Raw genomic sequence first — 16,183 nt, 5'->3', positions numbered from 1 at the left:
TTTAGATAGCAAGGAGCAGACGGCTGAGTATATTAAACTCCACCGAGACAGCGGTGACGCAAATCTGAAGGCTAGACCGTCCAATTTCCCCAGCAGTTTACTTCCGGCCTACCCGACCTTCTGAGGACCCGGCCCACGTAGACCGCGAAGGCCGGGTCCTCAGGAGGATGCAGCCCATGAATTTGGACACAACCATACATTGCACAAAACATCACATGGGGAAGACAGGTCAGAGAGGTATAACAATGGAAAAATGTACCACATGAGGAAAGATAAGGAGATACAAATAACTCCCCCCAGACTGAGCTCCAACAGGGAGATTTCTTTGGAGTCTTGTGTGGTGAGCGTCATTATTACCTCATTATTACACATAATTTATGGACATCTATGTTCTACTTCTTTCTGTGTGCAGATGGGATGGGTTGTAGCTGACTTTGGTGAGAATTTCATGTCAATAGCAACTTTAGAAATATATTTTCTTCAATACTTTTTTAACCTGCTGTAATTCCTAATTTCCTATCAGCAAATAAAGAAGTGAAGAGTGGATCAAGACTTTTTGTACAATAGTGCAGTTATTATTATGATTTTTGTTTGGATTTGGTCATTTTCGGCATACCATGTCTTTTGCACCTCAACCCTGTGCAGAATTTTATTCACATCAGAGTTTTAAAGACTTCGTTTTTTGTTTTTTGCATGAGCACGAAGTGGTTCTTAAAGCTGTAGATGTGCCTTTAGATTTGTCATCTCTTTTTGTGTAATGGCGTTCCTTTTGCATGCTGTTTGTTTGTTTGTTTAGATTTCTGACAGATTTAAGGAAAGCTGCTTTATTCGCAGATTTGCAACAGACTGTAATAAACATCAATCATTCATGTCACAGCTGTTTATCACGAGATTAATGGGCTGAAAACTCTGCTGAGAGAAAAGTGCCCTCCTCTATCACTCAACCCCTCTCTATCTGTCAGGCCACGCCCACATTCTAGAACACTGGTGGTGGGCCATTGTTAGCGCTGTTGCTAGGCAACACGGAACACTGTCGTCAGGGACAACCAGCCTTTCAGTCTTTCTCTCTTTTTCTGATAGCAACACCATTACTGAGATGAGAAGCCCACGCGCACACATAGACACTCTTAGACACACACTCAGCTTCCATCTTGTGGCAGAGAATTTCACACAAACACAAGAAAACATATTGTTCATTTTCATGCCTGCCTGCTCTCACTCTCCCCCTTCCCCTCCAGCTCTCTCACTCTCCCTCTCACACACATCATTACAAACAATACTGTATGATGCAATCACCTGACATCCACTGCGTGTCTGTCACACACTCGCAGCTAATCTTTGAAATGCTTTATTATAATTCAGCACATGAGGAGGTCACAGAGACAGAATACATGAGGAGGAGGACACACATACAAAACAAACGCCCCCTTCCTCTCTCAAACCCCCCCTCAACACCTTCGACACCTCAGCCAACCTGAGAAAAAGGGGATGTTTGATTCCGACAATGAGGCAATGGAACATTTTCCTCCAAAAATAAATTAGGCTTACGTCAAAATAAAAGTAATCTGTATTTCCATCACGTCGGCAGGTGCAGAAACTTCAACACACTGATGGTAGTAACTGAAACCAGCCACAAACAAACTAATAGGAATCATTCAGCGGGAAACCTGAATCTTTGTACAAATTTAACACCAAATCATCAGGTAATTATCAAGACATTTTCTTTGAAGTTGAAATTCTGACCTACTAGTGGTGCTGTCTGTTATGGACGTGAACGTCCAAGTAAAACATTTAAAATATTTTACTGCCAGTTTCTATTACAAGAAGCTGTCGCCATATTTGTCAGGTACAGATTTGTCAACATGTCAGAGCAAGCAATCATGATGGCATCACACTCATATATTTATGGAATAATAGGAGGATGCATTGAGCATAAAGCTACATAGCTATATGCTGATGATGTCAGATTATTTGCAACAAATTAACACAAATATGTGCTCTTTGAAATAATTAAAAATTAATAAAGATTTTCTTTATTAAATCGGAATTTTTGGGCTTGCTGTCTGTGGAACAAAAGAATCAGGTTGTGATTACTATTTTTTGTCTTGTGTTATTTCTTCTTTCTGGTCAAAATTCAACAAATATAGTGTTAGAAAATATAGTTCAGTATTTGTGTTTCACCTAAAGACCACTTTGTCGAAGTACTGATCAGCTACACAGGACCATAGTATAAAACACGGATGTATTTTCAGGTTGGAAAAATGAAGTCAATGCCCAAGTACCTAAACACTGCAATTTATCTGAAAGCCACTAGATGGTGGTAGCTAGGGTTGCAGAAAGACTTAGGGTCCCGTCGACGTTTCTTATGTGATGTTATGCACACTTTGCTCGAGAGTTGTCTGCAGTGTTGGATGTGATACAACCAATTTTGCTGTATTGGTAGCTAAGGAAATTTGTTTTTCCCAACTAGTTGGTAGTGGTTCCTCAATGTTTCTGCTGCACACTGGGTGTAATCTGTTGCAAAAAAAAAGGTCCACTACCAAAAACCTCCTGATGTTAAATTTGGTTGCTACCAAATTCCACAGTTGACTAAAATTTTTCATGTTTGTTTGCAAATACTTGCTAACTGCTAGGCTGCTAGGGTAGTAAAACTTGAAAAAGTTTGAAGCAAACCAGAAAGGGAGAATGTTTGCCTCTATAGTAAAAGTTCGGTTTCATGAAGGCAAATAGTATCCAGTTCCAGTTTGCATCCTTCTTTTCAGTTTAACTGTAGCTTGGACGGTAACTGACTACTGTTTGTAGACAAGTCTGTCACATTCATCCAAATTATGACCACTGCAATCTGCCAGTGACCAAAGCAATCACAAGGAAGTTTTTGCTAACCATAAGGTTGCCATCAGGTCACTGAACCATTTGTAGACAAGCGTGACTGGGGATTTAGAAATAATTTTCCCAGGATTTCAAAAACCACTGGATGGCATTACAGTATCTACATCCACCTTTTTATAGTGTCTGGCTGGAATCACATTTATGTATTTCAGGAGTTAATGTTCTCCTTTCTTAGTTACAAATCACTTATCTACTGAGTGGATAAGTGATAAAGTAACAAGAGTGTGTTATAATGAAAATCTTCTAAATGTTATGTGATCCAACCCAGAAAACATGTGAAATGGCTAACATTCTTGACTGTTTCCAGATACACCATATGGACAAAAGTGCTGGGCCACACTTCCTAATCAGTAAATTCAGGTTTTTTTCAGTTCCATTGCCACAGGTGTATAAAATCAAGCACTTAGCCATGCAGCGTCCCTCTACAAACATTTTAAACATTACAAAGAGTAGGCCTCTAGCATCAGCAAAATACGTCACCAGAAGCTTCATGGCATGGGTTTCCATGGTCGAGCAGCTCCTAATGTGTGGTTGGCCCAGTACTTTCATCCATATGGCATATCAAAGGTCTTCTGATGGCAGATTGCTCAACATTCGTGAAGATAATATTTCAAAATAAGACTTTAAGAAGGCTGTGGATTCTGCCGTCCAATCATTTTATAAGACAAATTATTGTTAACAGTAATAAAGGTTTTTGTGCACAAAGTCTCATAGGGCCTCATCAATGGCCTACAGACGTGTTGGAAATAACATTATTTTTTTCTGTGTGTGTGTAATGTTCTGATTTGATCTTTTAGTTCAGTTCAGTTCCTTTTAGTCCCAGAGTTATACTCAGAACCTCAGAGCTCTCCAGATGATCCAAGGGTGAGTCTCTGTGCCACAAATAAACTGCAGGTGAGTTCTTCTGTTCTGGATCCTACTGGTCACCATGTGTGGTACAATATGCCCAGATACAAGTACAGAGAAACTGGTTCTGAACTCTCTTGGAGGTCCTGGCAGGGGTCTCATAGATATGAACTTTAGAGATCTGAATATTCAGGACTGGAGGTGTAACTTGAGAGCAGATTTTCTGATCCATACTTCTCTAAAAATGCATCTTGCCATTTTAAGCTTTTAGTGAAGACAGGAATTTCAAACCTTCAACTGCCACCTTTTAATCAAATGTAAAAAAAATGCAACAAAGTGAGTTTTGTGTTCAGTCTACTGTAGTTCATATAAACCAGAAGTGTGACTGCACCCTGAGAACTTTCCATTAAATCTAGACAAATAAAATAAATTCAGACATTTCACGACTCATTTAGACAGCAGAGTACACTTGCAAATACAAAATCTAAACACCAGATTCCACAAGAGGCAGATCAGCTCCGGACCATCTAGAGAGTTAAGAAGCAGATCATGCCGTACCAACATGAACAGAGCCCAATAAGAATCAATCAAGGTGCCTTTAATGTTCTTGAGGAGGAGGTAGACAGAAGAGACAGATAACAGTGATGTGGTAGTCCTACTGTGGTGAAGTTGTAGTCCTTAATAACAGTCCTGAATCACGTCCTGCTGAGGTCAGTTTGTATCCTCTCTGTGGTGATTTTTTTTCCCTTTGAGGTTAACGTGTCATCCGGTTTTGGTCAGACTGTAATTGTTTCTGTGGTTAAGTCCTGAATCTTCCTGGTTTGGCTACAATGGGGTTTGTGGTTTGCTAGGAGGAGGAAGAAGAGGAAGCAGGTGACAGTTTTATCACAGATTGTGAAGGCTGTACACAAACATACATAATCTGTGCCATGATCACAAACTATATACCATATATACGGCTTCTGTTCACATTATCGGACATCTCAAGACAGCAAGACTACAGCTGACCAAAATTATACTTTATGTACTAAAATCAAAAAGTGCAACTGTGAGAGAGCAGAATGTGGAAGAATTGAAGCTCAAAGGTCAGATCAGGAGTTCTACTACCATGCTAGTTGATATTATGGCAAACTGTGTGTTGTGCACCCTGAGTTCACTCTCAGGTGTCAGGCTGCCAATGCAGAGTTCTGCTCCAACATCCCGAGGCAGGGTCCTGAGGGGTTAGAGGATGACTTCCACTATGCAACCTAAGCCATGTTGGGCTGCACATGAATTTGAACACCCTGAAAGGAAGAGTAGCCAATTTAATCCGGTATAGTTATTTTTTCTATTTACTTCGAACTTTCAGACAATCAGCTTTTCACTGGTAATGTCTTGGATGTTTATGTGAACACCGCTTACATACCTTAAAGATATGTTATTCATAAAAGAAATCCAGATTAAGGAGTTTGGACCTTGACCCAGAACAAGAACAGTCTTCTATAAAAGCACGTCAGCACGATGCTTCAGTGGTAAGCCCTGTTGCATGTTCTCCCCATGTTTGAACAGCTTTTCTCTGAGAACTATGGTTTTGTCATAATTGCCATAACTGAAAACCAGGCTAGACTTATGCTCCCTGTTTAGGATAAGGACACTCTCACAAAATCCAGGAAGCCAGAAAGAGATGTTTCATCTCAATTGTTTTACTTCCTGGTAATATAAGTGTTATGGAAAAAGAAAAAAAAAAGTTGCTACATTGCACAGTACACAAAGCGTCCTTGCAATAATGTCACTATTAACATAATACTTTTTCTCTTAGCAAAATATGTTTGTCAGCAAGATTGCTGAATTTCATGAAATCTGTTTACTGGTTTACATTTGGTACTAAAGTTTGTATAATTTCTTATATTTACTGAAGATTATTTCCAGAAAGCTCTTTCCTGTGGGTGGCCAGTCAGAGGTGAGGTAATGTTAGCTACATGATTTTCCTAGTGTCAGGGGGATTACAGTGAGAGTAATCCATTGTCATTAGTTTAACAGGACCAAACTGGCATATATTGTTATTTCAGAATGATGTTTATAAGTAACAACAGGAAATCCTATGCTACAAACTGGGCTTTTCTTCTTCTGGGAGAGACTACCTTCCTTTGGTGTGGACTTTGGGCTTTGTGACTTGATGGACCTTTACAGAAAAGCTACATAACACATTAGAGGAAATGGATAAAACGGTTACAATGTTGGCACTTAAAATGATTTCTATGTAATTAATACATGTTTATGTGAATGAGATTGTCAAGACTGTTCTGGAACTTACAAAAACACTGCTTTGATTGCCTTTTTCCTTCCTTTTTCTTCTTTTATTTTCAGACATTTTTAAATCAAGGCTACATGAGGTACACCAGGCTAAGGTAAACTTCATGTTGAGGTCCATACTGGGATCTGAAATGGATAATCTACCTTATTGATAACACCACCCGCTTTTGCCAGAGCAATCACGTGACCGGAACATCTGGCCAAAACATCTGGTCAAGCTTACAAAGAAGCCCAATTTCCCAAATCTAACATTTACTGTTGAAAGCAGGTACAGAACACTCTCTCTGCTGTTGGCTTATTGATCTTTGATGCCATGCCTCTATTTTCTGTTTTTCGGGGTCAGGTTGCATTGATAGCAAACTATGCAGGGTATTATTCTCCCAATGTCTGCAACATTTTTCAGTTACCCGTGGGAGTTCCCAGTTTTCTCTTGGCTGAAATGGGATCTACAATCTGCATGGCTCCTTCGAGCTTGGATTGTACTGGAACCTTCCAAAGGACAGTACTCAGAGGGAATCTCTAATTAGATGCTCAAACCACCACAGCTGGCTGCTTTTGATGCAAAAGAGCAGCATCCGAGATCCTTACCCTACCTATAAGGCTGAGACCCAATGAAAGAAAGTCTAAAAATCAGTCCATAAAAAGTGGATTAGATCTTGACACAAAGAACTGCTAAAAGTAGAGGTACAGGGCAATACTCTTGCATTTTCACCAGTAGATGTCAGATTTCATATACCCTCAAAGATGTCGTTTTGATACAATTTCATGTAATTTTAAGAACAGCCTAGCTACAGACATAGACATAGTGGCAGCTTTGTTCCAGCACTAGTCTTTGAATTGATTGCAACTCTATGAGTAAGCCATAAGAGAACCGTTAATGTTTCGATATTCATCCAGTCAAGCTTGCAATGGAACAACCTGAGCTTTTCGAAATTTTTATATAATAGATTAGAGCTACAGAATTTATAGATTATTTTTATGTGGCTACTTAGCGGCCTATCCTTTCAATAGTCAAGGCCTGAACTGTTTGTTAAGAAAAGCAAACAGGAGAAGTGATAGACAATTTAGAGGTCTGGAACAAGTTTGTTTAGCCAGTACAAATACAGACTAGTATCTGTTCTAGCCAGTTTGCTTGCTACGGTCTGGACATTCTGTGTGCGCCTTTTTAAGAATTGATTTATAAATTTACCTTTACACAATCTTGGGAAAAACATGCAATTATGGCATCACCACATCAATTGGCCAAGTCCGGTTGCCTGTGACCTAACTGCCCCCTCTTCCTCTCCTTCTGTCTAGCTACTCCCTGTTCCAGCTGAGGTGGGAATAGTCTCAGTCTGGGAACTGTCATCCATACAGTATGAAATTGTAATCCTGTCGCAGAGAATCAATTTCAGTTCCAGAGGTTGTAGTCCTTTTGCTGATTTTGCAGTCCGTGTGATGGTGACTTCCTGCTAGGCCTCCAGATTTTGGTTCTGTTGGTGGAGGGAAGGCTAGAAGAACCAACGAAATGCCTCACTGGCTGGGACAGAGGGAGGCCGCTAAGAATAGGAGACAAAATGTGGCGTGAGACATAGGAAAACTGACAGTAAAATCGAAATGACAAAATAAATACACACCTAAATGTCTGTTTCTACTATTTCTTTCCTGAATCTTAGTCTTTTACCTTTGACTTTTTTTCAGTTAAATTGTAAATATTGGATCACATCAGCATCAACGCTGGCTCGCAGTTTCTGCTGTGTTTCTTGAACCGTTTGTGTGGGTAAACACATCCGCAGTGATGCAGGCTGTAGATCAAAGTCGGTCTGCTGCGACTATACTCTCCTTCCTCTGAAAAGCTGCCAGCAGAACTTCATAGAGTCAATATAGATTTCCTGTCTTGTCACCTTGTGATAAAGTTTAATTTCATTATAATTTGGGGTTTGGGATATAAATTAACTTCGAAAAACAGCAAATCTCTTTGACTGTGTGGATACACAAACTATCACTGGTTTAGTTTAATACTGAGATAATCTTAAAAAAAAGAGGGTTTGTTGAAAGAAGAGCCACCAGTCACAAAGTAAAGTATTCATCTGTAAAGGGAAAGCATGTAAAAACAAGTTCTTTAATATAAATTAAAAGGTGACCCCAATAATGAAACAGTCCCCAGCATTTTTGGGGGTGTGGCCTCTTTGAGAGATGGTTGGCGACACAGGTTCAGCTCCGCTACATTTGGACTGTTTGATCTCTTTGAGCCTTTTGGAGGATATTATTGCAATTATCTGATGATTAATATAGTCGTAATAGACTAATATATTTCAATGCAACTTTTCCTGTTGCTTTCGATCTTTTAATAAGATAGTAAGATAATAAGTTTCTTTTATGGTCCATGAAATAGTCTTTATACACCCCTGTACAGCTGCAATTCTGTATGGTCAGTGGTCTGTGGTTTTCAGTAGCGATACATTGTAGATTGACAGAGCCATATGTGACAATTTCGCTATTTTTAACCACCTATGACACATGTACTCTTCTTCAGTGTGAAACTGAAAAATATGTTTAAGAAAAAAACCTGAAAGACAAAAATGTTACTTCTCAGAATATACTACCACTTCATTTCCTTTATGGTGGTTTCCATCATATTCAACAAAATATGAGCTCAGTATTAAACTGGCTAAGTTTCATGTGACTATAATAAAATGCTTTCCCTTCATATGCTCTGGGTAAAAGAAGGCGTAGAAAAGTGCAGAACCAGTCAAAATGTGGGAGGTTTTTGTAAGATGTTTAAGATGTTGTGCAGTCTCACTTGAAGCATAATTTTTCAATCTGCATAATTGTTACATTGCTGGGGGGGTTTTTGTTTGTTTTTTCTTTTTTAATCTTCGATGGGGTTTTTTCACAGTTCTCCCATTCCTGGTGAACTCCTGTTGCTCCTGTCCTATTCTGACCTACTTGTCAACCAATTAGCATTTGGCAGATGCAAATGTCATATGGTAGCAATCTGTAGTTAGGATTTTGGAGGCCAGGATGGGAGCACGTCTGCGGTTGAAAACCCTTCTCTGCTCACTCCGTGAATAGAAAAATGTTTGAAGTGAAACCGAGTGTAAAAAACAATGAAAAGTTTCCACCGCTGCCATGATCTCTCTTTGTATTTTATAACTTCACTCTTCTCTTTGGCTGGCTAACGGACCAACAAAACAAGCAAGAATGGCCCACAGACCAGTTGTACCACTTATTTGTACACTGGCGCCACTGCAGGTAGAAGGGCCATCCTTAGACTCGAACCATAAATTCTGCGTAATGAGGGACATGTGGTCACCCTACCTGCTAAGAGTTGACCATCGAAGAAGTCTGTGCTTCAGTTTTGGTCAGTGACACTCACTAATTAGCACAGTTAACTGATAACTCAATTACATCCTCTCATCCAAATATGGTCGCTTCTAGCTCCACAACCGCCAACATGACGATGGACATGAAGTTGAAATTAAGGCTTCAAAACTGGACTTCTTAAAAGTGACGACGCCTACATATGCGGGGTATGATATCCTTGCATATGTTGCATCGAGTGCACTGAAATCAGCTGTGACTGGTTTTGAAATCACTTTGAAGTTAGTGGCCAGTTTGCTATGGGCTCTGACAGGTTATCCTGCTGCAGAGAAAGGTGGAGAAAACTACCCAGGGTGCTTTGCTGTTCATCTCACAGAGTAAACTTGGTGCCAGGCTGAGAGTTTGTCAGGTCGACATCAAAGAGAGCGGAAAGAATGAGGCAAGAGTGTGAAACCACCTGCTGACACACACACAGAGAGGGAGAGAGAGAGTTGCCCTCACAAACATTCACATACTTTGTAACACACACACACACGCCGCTGTCACTTGCCGTTAGCCTCCACAGGTCCAATTAGCGTGTAATTGAGGAAGATTATGGCTGCTAATTCACTCTCTTCCCATCACACACACACACAGTGTTTCAGCGCGTGTCCTCACAGCACATGTGTGCAGATGAGGGAATAATTAGTGATAGTTTGTAGCGATTCCCACAGGAAGTGCGTGTGCGTGTGTGTGTGAGAGAGAGAAAGGGAGAGAGATATATAGAGTCATCAGTGAGGTCGAATGCTGGTGTCAAAGAATTATTGATCGCCACTAATTCTTATTGCGCTCACACACTCTTATACACACGCACGCACACAGCAGTGGTAGATCACATAAATATTCGCTGTTCCCTCCCTCTCGCCCGGCCGCTTTATCACCGTGAATCAGTGTTGGTGTGTGTGTGTGTGTGTGTGTGTCTGCTGGCGGCTTGCCAGACCTCAGCAGGGACCGAGCTCTCGCATTTCACCACCCACCATCTGCACAGCACTCACACACACACACTCAGCAGGGTGAGCGATGCCTTCCAGCTCGAGCATCACTGCCAGTGATCTGGGTTAAGTGAGCCAGGACACACACCGAGACACACACGCACACCGAGATGCACACACACACACAGACAGAGATGCGCACACACACAGAAGAAAGAGAAGATGAGACATACATTTGCTAACGTCCAGCCAATGCTGTGCGTGTGCACGTGTGTATGCGTGCGTGTGCGTGCATGAACTCACCTCCAGCACCCCCCCTCCTCCCCCCGGCTTCTTCTTCAGCTCCTCGCACTTTCTGAACTTGCAGATCTGGTGACCCGTCTTCCTGTTGCGGCACGATGAGCAGACGCCACAGTTGATGAGCCGCCTGCACGGCCCGCACACGCCACACCGCTTCCTCTTTCTTTTAGCCACCGTCCCGGATGACGAAGATGATGATGACGACAAGGAAACGGCCGCCGCTGTCACGCCTGATGATGGGGGCGAGGAGGAGGAGGGGCAGGGGGAGGAGTTGGCATGCTGCTGGCAGTCTGTTAGCGCCCGCTGGCCGCCTGTCATCTGAAAGGCGCTGCTAGCGTCTGAGATCCCGCCCCCTGCTGACCCCATTGCCATAACAATGACCCCGGGAGGTAGTCCCAGCCCCCCCAGGAAGCTGCCACCCATAACCCCTCCTCCGTTGCAGCTGCCACCCTCTGATAGGCCTATCATGTCCGCGTGGGTGTGTCCCTGCTTGTTCATGACGCCACAGTCTGTTCCGCCACTGTATCCAGGAAGGAAGTTCCCGTTGCTTGATGCCATGGCGTGATGGTGTGCCGTTCCCTGTGAAACAGGAAGTGAGGCAGTGTGTCCGTGTTTCTCAGCCCCTCCACCGTCACTGCTCCCACCACCTCCTCCCCCTCCCGACCCACTGTTGCTGCTCTGGTGCATGCTGGTACTATGGGGGTGCGAGGATGTCATGTGACCCGGCGTCGCAGAGGGGTGATGATGGTGGTGGGGGTGGTGCGTCGGCGTGGCCGCCACGGGTTTAGGTCGGCCCCAGAACATTGCCGCCGGGTGGTTCATGTTCATGTTCATGTTGTCGTGGCAACCCCAGGGCGTCGTCGCCATAGCCCCAAGTCTGGCAGCGGTGGGAGGGAAGATGGGGGCGGCCGCGGCCAAGCGGGCGGCCAGTTTGGCTGACTGAGGGAAGTTTGTAACGTTCATGTTCATATTGACGTTGGTCTTGTAGAAACTGGCGATGGAGGAGCGGTACCGATCCATCTCTGTAGTGTAGTCCAGCATGGGAGCCAGGCCCGACACCTGCAGGACATAGCACCAATCACTGTTATCAATACCAGCCATAATCAATTTAAAAAAGCACACGGATAAAGTGGCTTTACAGGGAGGTTGGTGGGCAGAGCTGTCTTCATGGAGCAAAATACAAAGGACAGAGCGGTTCACCTGTTAATGGAGCCTCAAATATCAGCAAACACCAAGGCGACAGAGTTGATACTATGCCTAATGACGACTGCTAAAAGCTGGCTACACACCAACAAGTCCACCTTTGAATTGCCCAACAAAACCAAAATGAAGGTGTTGGAGTGGCCTAGCCAAAGTCCAGATTGAGCTGCTGTGGCATGACCTTAAACAGGCTGCTCATGCTTGAAAACATTCCAGTGTGGCTGAATTAAAACAATGCTGCAGAGTAAAAGTGGGCCAAAATTCCTCCACCATGACACGAAAGACTCATTGGCATTGCAGTCACTGCTTCCAAGGGTGGAACAACCAGGTACTGTTTAGAGCAGGGGTCCCCAATCCCAGTCCACGAGGGCCGGTGTCCCTGCAGGTTTTAGATATGTCCTTGTTCCATCACAGCTGATTTAAATGGATGAATTACCTTCTCAACATGTCTTGAAGTTCTCCAGAGGCCTGGTAATGAACTAATCGTGTGATTCAGGTGCGTTGACCCAGGGTGTTATCTAAAACCTGCAGGGATACCAGCCCTCGCGGACTGGGATTGGGGACCCCTGGTTTAGAGAACAATTACTTTTCACAAAGGAACTAGTGGGTTTGGATAGCTTTTTTCCTTAATAAATGAAACCATCATTTAAAAACTGTGTTTTGTATTTACTCAGGCTATCTTTGTCTAATATTGACATTAAATCTAAACGATTTACCGAATTTCCCAGAGGGATTAATAAAGTTTTATCTAATCGAATCTAAAAAAAAATCCAAGACATATATGCAAATCGCTACAAAATCTGGAAGGGAGCAAATACTGTTGCACAGATCTGTTCCACGTTTTCCTTCCTTCACAGCTCACAAAGAAATATCCGCTGTATTCACCAGTGCAGTTTTATTCATCTCTATTATTTGCCTACAAACATTCGTTCATGAGAGCCAATCTAAGAACTACTTTATTCCAAAGTACAACTCTTAATGAACAGTACCACATTCTGTCTTTGTAGTAAATCCATTTTTGCCTAGACTTCGTCTGTCGTCTCACTGCAGGAAACATTTATTTTGCAGTTGGTCTGACCACACCGTCGCTGTATTCTCTGGAGCAGAGTGACAAGAAGGAAACTGAAAAGTAAAAGTTCTGTAAATGTGAGCATTAATTAAGCTGGCAGTCCCCCCCCCTAGCTGTGAAAATGTGGGGGTCATTTTCACAGCTAATGGATCAATCCTTAAAAGGCTTGTTTCGTTCTTTGAAAGTAACGCAGTGGATTGGACTAATGAGAAAGCGTATTGACCGAACAATCGACCAGCTGACCCTGAGATCGGCGCCCTCGCAGCAGAGCAGCGGTGGGTTCTGTAATTGATGCCTACCTGGATGATCTAATTGAGTTTTTGGCAATGACCCGAGGCCAGTTTCAACAGGAACCTTCTAAATTTAATTTGATTTAACCTTCGCTTCACCCGCTGATTCTGCAGCCCTGCACTGGGAGACCAACATGGATGCAAAAGTTTACACGTCAACTCACCTGTCCCTGTCCACCGTAGCCATGGTGATTTGGGTGATGGTGCGAGGGGGCTGAGCTTCTCTGGAGCATCGAGGAGAGGTCACTGTCCACACACACGCCACTCGTCATGCCCGACATGACCTCACGCACACATATACATACAAGCGCACACACACACTCACTCACACACACTCAGGTGGGCTTTGTTGCACAGGAAGCTAGTTAGTTCTGCGTGGTCGCCACGTTTTGCTCTGAAAGTAAAAAGAAAAGTCAGGTGAAGGTGCTGCATTCAATAAAGAAAACCCTCACTCTCGTGGATCATCTTTTTCAGGCTCAGCAACAAGATTTTCTGTGGTTTTAGTCCCACAAATGCACAACTCTGTTGCTTGTGAAGCTCGCACACAAGAATTTCACTCACATGTACTGTACCAATGTACCTGCACATGTGATGTGACAATAAAAGTGATTTGATTTAATTTGATTTGACAAATGATCTACAGAGAGTATTTTAATGTAGCTGATTGATTGGTCAGTTAAGTCGGCAGGCCATTACCCTCAGTTATTCACATCTAATCTGAAAGTAAACCCAGAAAGTAAAGCCGTCAGAGGACATGAAAGACCGACTATCCTGTGACAGTAAGCGAGGGGAAATCCCTTAAGCCTGCATTCCCTCTGAGGTTCGGCAGGGGGCGACTGCTCATAGCTGCAAAAAGAAGTCTAACTGTGTAGAAGTCTGATTCTAACTCGATGTCTGACTTCGGCTAATGCTTTCCTAATGAATTTTAAAAATTATAGGAAATTTAGTCGAGAATAAGCTCTCCTCAAAATCATCACATCAACAGCTCACTTGGTTTCAAAAACCATGATGGCAGCGCACAAAACGCTCCAACAAACTACCTGGTGACATCACGGTGGCTACGTCTTGTCTTTTATATGGAGATGGCGATGACACAAGGCTGCAAACAAAAGAGGAAACAAAGAACAAGCTGCCATCTTCTTCGTCTTCCTTTGTGGAATTCCCTTTTCCTCAGGTGATGACGTGCCCTTGAGCAAGCAAGCGCCGAATCCCCACCAGGGACACCGCAACATCCGACATCGAGTGAACTGAGGCCTCTATTTGTAGCTCGTCAGCGTCGGTTTCAAGGCCAGGTCGTGACCCCAGTGCTTCCACGGAGGGCACTCAATAGGCAAAAAAGTTCACGTAAGGCAGATCTCAGGTCCAAGCAGAGGCCTCGAAATATCAGAAAGGGTGGAATAATCTGATTATAAGTGACCTCTGACCTCTCGGTGTGCACACGCACAAACTCACACACAAATGGTTAAGTCCAACTGTAAAGGAGTCATTGTCGTTTGTGAGCGTGTGCAGAATAAACGGGCTGCAAATGTGTGAGCTTGAAAATGTGTTTGCATGGAGAAAGAAAGAGACTGAAATTGTGTCCCTGTGTGTGTGTGTGTGTGTGTGTGTGTGTGTGTGTGTGTGTGTGCATGTCTATGTGAAAAGAATTGAATGTGTGCAGCCTCAAATGTGTGTGTGCGTCCGTGCGCTCTGCTCTGCGTGCGCAGCCAGTGTGTACGTCAAGCCTGTGTGTGTCTGTGTGTGTGTGTCTCTCGCAACATCCCCCCCCCCCCCTTCCTCACCACCACCACTCTCCCACTCCCCCGAGGCGTAACTAATTACCCTGTCTGGTCAACCGGGCTGGCGCGAGCTCCGACAGAAGGTCATGGTGGCCACCGGCCGCGAGGGGGGAAAACGGCTCTCCCACGCGACACATTAACACCTCCCCTCCTTCCTCCCCCCCCCCCCTCCCCCGGCACAGCACGAGAAAGGAAAAGGAAGGAGGGAAGAAGGAGGAGAGGGAGGGGGGAGGGTGAGTGTTGGGGGGGAGGGGGGTCAATCAAAAAAAAAAAAAATAGCCAGACTCGATAACGAGCGGTAAATACCGTGAACACAGCATGCAGTCCGACAGAGAGAGGAGGAGTAAACGAGAAGATGGACGGCGCTTGCTGCTGCTGCTACTTACCGGGCCCGCGAGGAGGAGGAGGTGGTGGAGGAAGAGGGTGATGAGAAGAAGAGGAGGAAGGAGGAGAAGAGGAAGAAGACCGTCTGGGAATTAGCCCGCCACGGATCATGGCTGGCGGGAAGGAGACAGAGAGAGAGAGGAAAGGAGAGGAGAGGAGGGGTAGGGGGGAGAAAGGAGCACCGGGAGGGATTTGTCGGTCTGTTGGTACCGAGGAGAGGAGGAGGAGGAATGGAGGGGGGGGGAGGAGGAGGAGGAGGAGGGGGGTAACGGATAACGGGGGGCGGATGGATAATCACCTGGGCTTGGCACAAGCCAGTGCGAGGCAGGGAGAGAGACACACACAGAGAGAGAGAGAGAGAGGCGTTAAATTAGCCCGGGTGAGGCGAGGAGGAAGCAGCTCTGTGGAGACCCTGCAGGGGTGGGAAAAAGAGACGAGCTCGAGGAAAGGAAAAAAAACGGCACCATGGGAAGAAAGGAGAAGGACGGGGGAGAGGGAGGGGGTAGGGGGTGATGAATAATGGCGGAGGTTATGAACGGATACGTGCGTCGCTCTTGCGACAGAGTGAAGGGAGCGAGGGAGGGGGGAGGGTGGTGGCAGGGGGTACACACAACGCTGATGTTCAGTAACAGGGAGGGGAGGTGTGTGTGTGTGGTGGCTTGTGCCCTCCGCCGTGTCTCCTGCTGTCAGCGGCGCCCGTGGCGACGTGCCGTGGCGTGTGCGCAGTGTGAACGGTCTGATTGGCACTGAGGCGAGGTGAGGCGAAAACAGGAGGCGCGAGACCCTGCAGATGATTGGCTGCCTGCCGGTAACAGAGAGAGATGGAGAGACCTTAGAAACCACACGGAGAGAGAGAGCTGA

At 44.4% G+C, this 16,183-nt stretch overlaps 1 protein-coding gene across 2 annotated transcripts; it reads right to left on the bottom strand.

Moving 5' to 3' along the window:
- Positions 1–4,317: 4,317 nt before the first annotated feature.
- LOC309701998 (uncharacterized protein) lies at positions 4,318–15,427 on the bottom strand. 2 transcript variants are annotated; one of them, XM_082526369.1, is made up of 4 exons: positions 15,325–15,427; positions 13,325–13,554; positions 10,605–11,660; positions 4,318–7,565 (listed from the first exon to the last, which is right to left on the bottom strand). In XM_082526369.1, the coding sequence occupies exons 2-4, from the start codon at positions 13,439–13,441 to the stop codon at positions 7,518–7,520; spliced, it is 1,221 nt and encodes a 406-aa protein (XP_082382495.1). In that variant the 5' UTR covers positions 13,442–13,554; positions 15,325–15,427; the 3' UTR covers positions 4,318–7,517. The 2 variants fall into 2 exon arrangements, with proteins under 2 accessions (XP_082382495.1, XP_082382496.1); XM_082526370.1 differs by lacking the exon at positions 15,325–15,427 and adding an exon at positions 14,982–15,090.
- Positions 15,428–16,183: the final 756 nt, after the last annotated feature.

The sequence above is a fragment of the Aulonocara stuartgranti genome (assembly GCF_965226115.1).
Source record: "Aulonocara stuartgranti genome assembly, chromosome: 3".
NCBI classification, from domain to species: Eukaryota; Metazoa; Chordata; class Actinopteri; order Cichliformes; family Cichlidae; genus Aulonocara; species Aulonocara stuartgranti.
Note: the sequence above shows the minus strand (reverse complement) of the source record. Positions and strands in the feature narration are given on the sequence as shown.

Excerpts from the sequence above, each read along its gene's own strand:
- LOC309701998 (XM_082526369.1), bottom strand. The coding sequence starts at position 13,441 with ATGTCGGGCATGACGAGTGGCGTGTGTGTGGACAGTGACCTCTCCTCG. Across the intron at positions 11,661-13,324 it reads GCTACGGTGGACAGGGACAG|GTGTCGGGCCTGGCTCCCAT; the intron begins GTGAGTTGACGT and ends TATGTCCTGCAG. Across the intron at positions 7,566-10,604 it reads GAGGAGGGGGGGTGCTGGAG|CGGCCTCCCTCTGTCCCAGC; the intron begins GTGAGTTCATGC and ends TCCTATTCTTAG.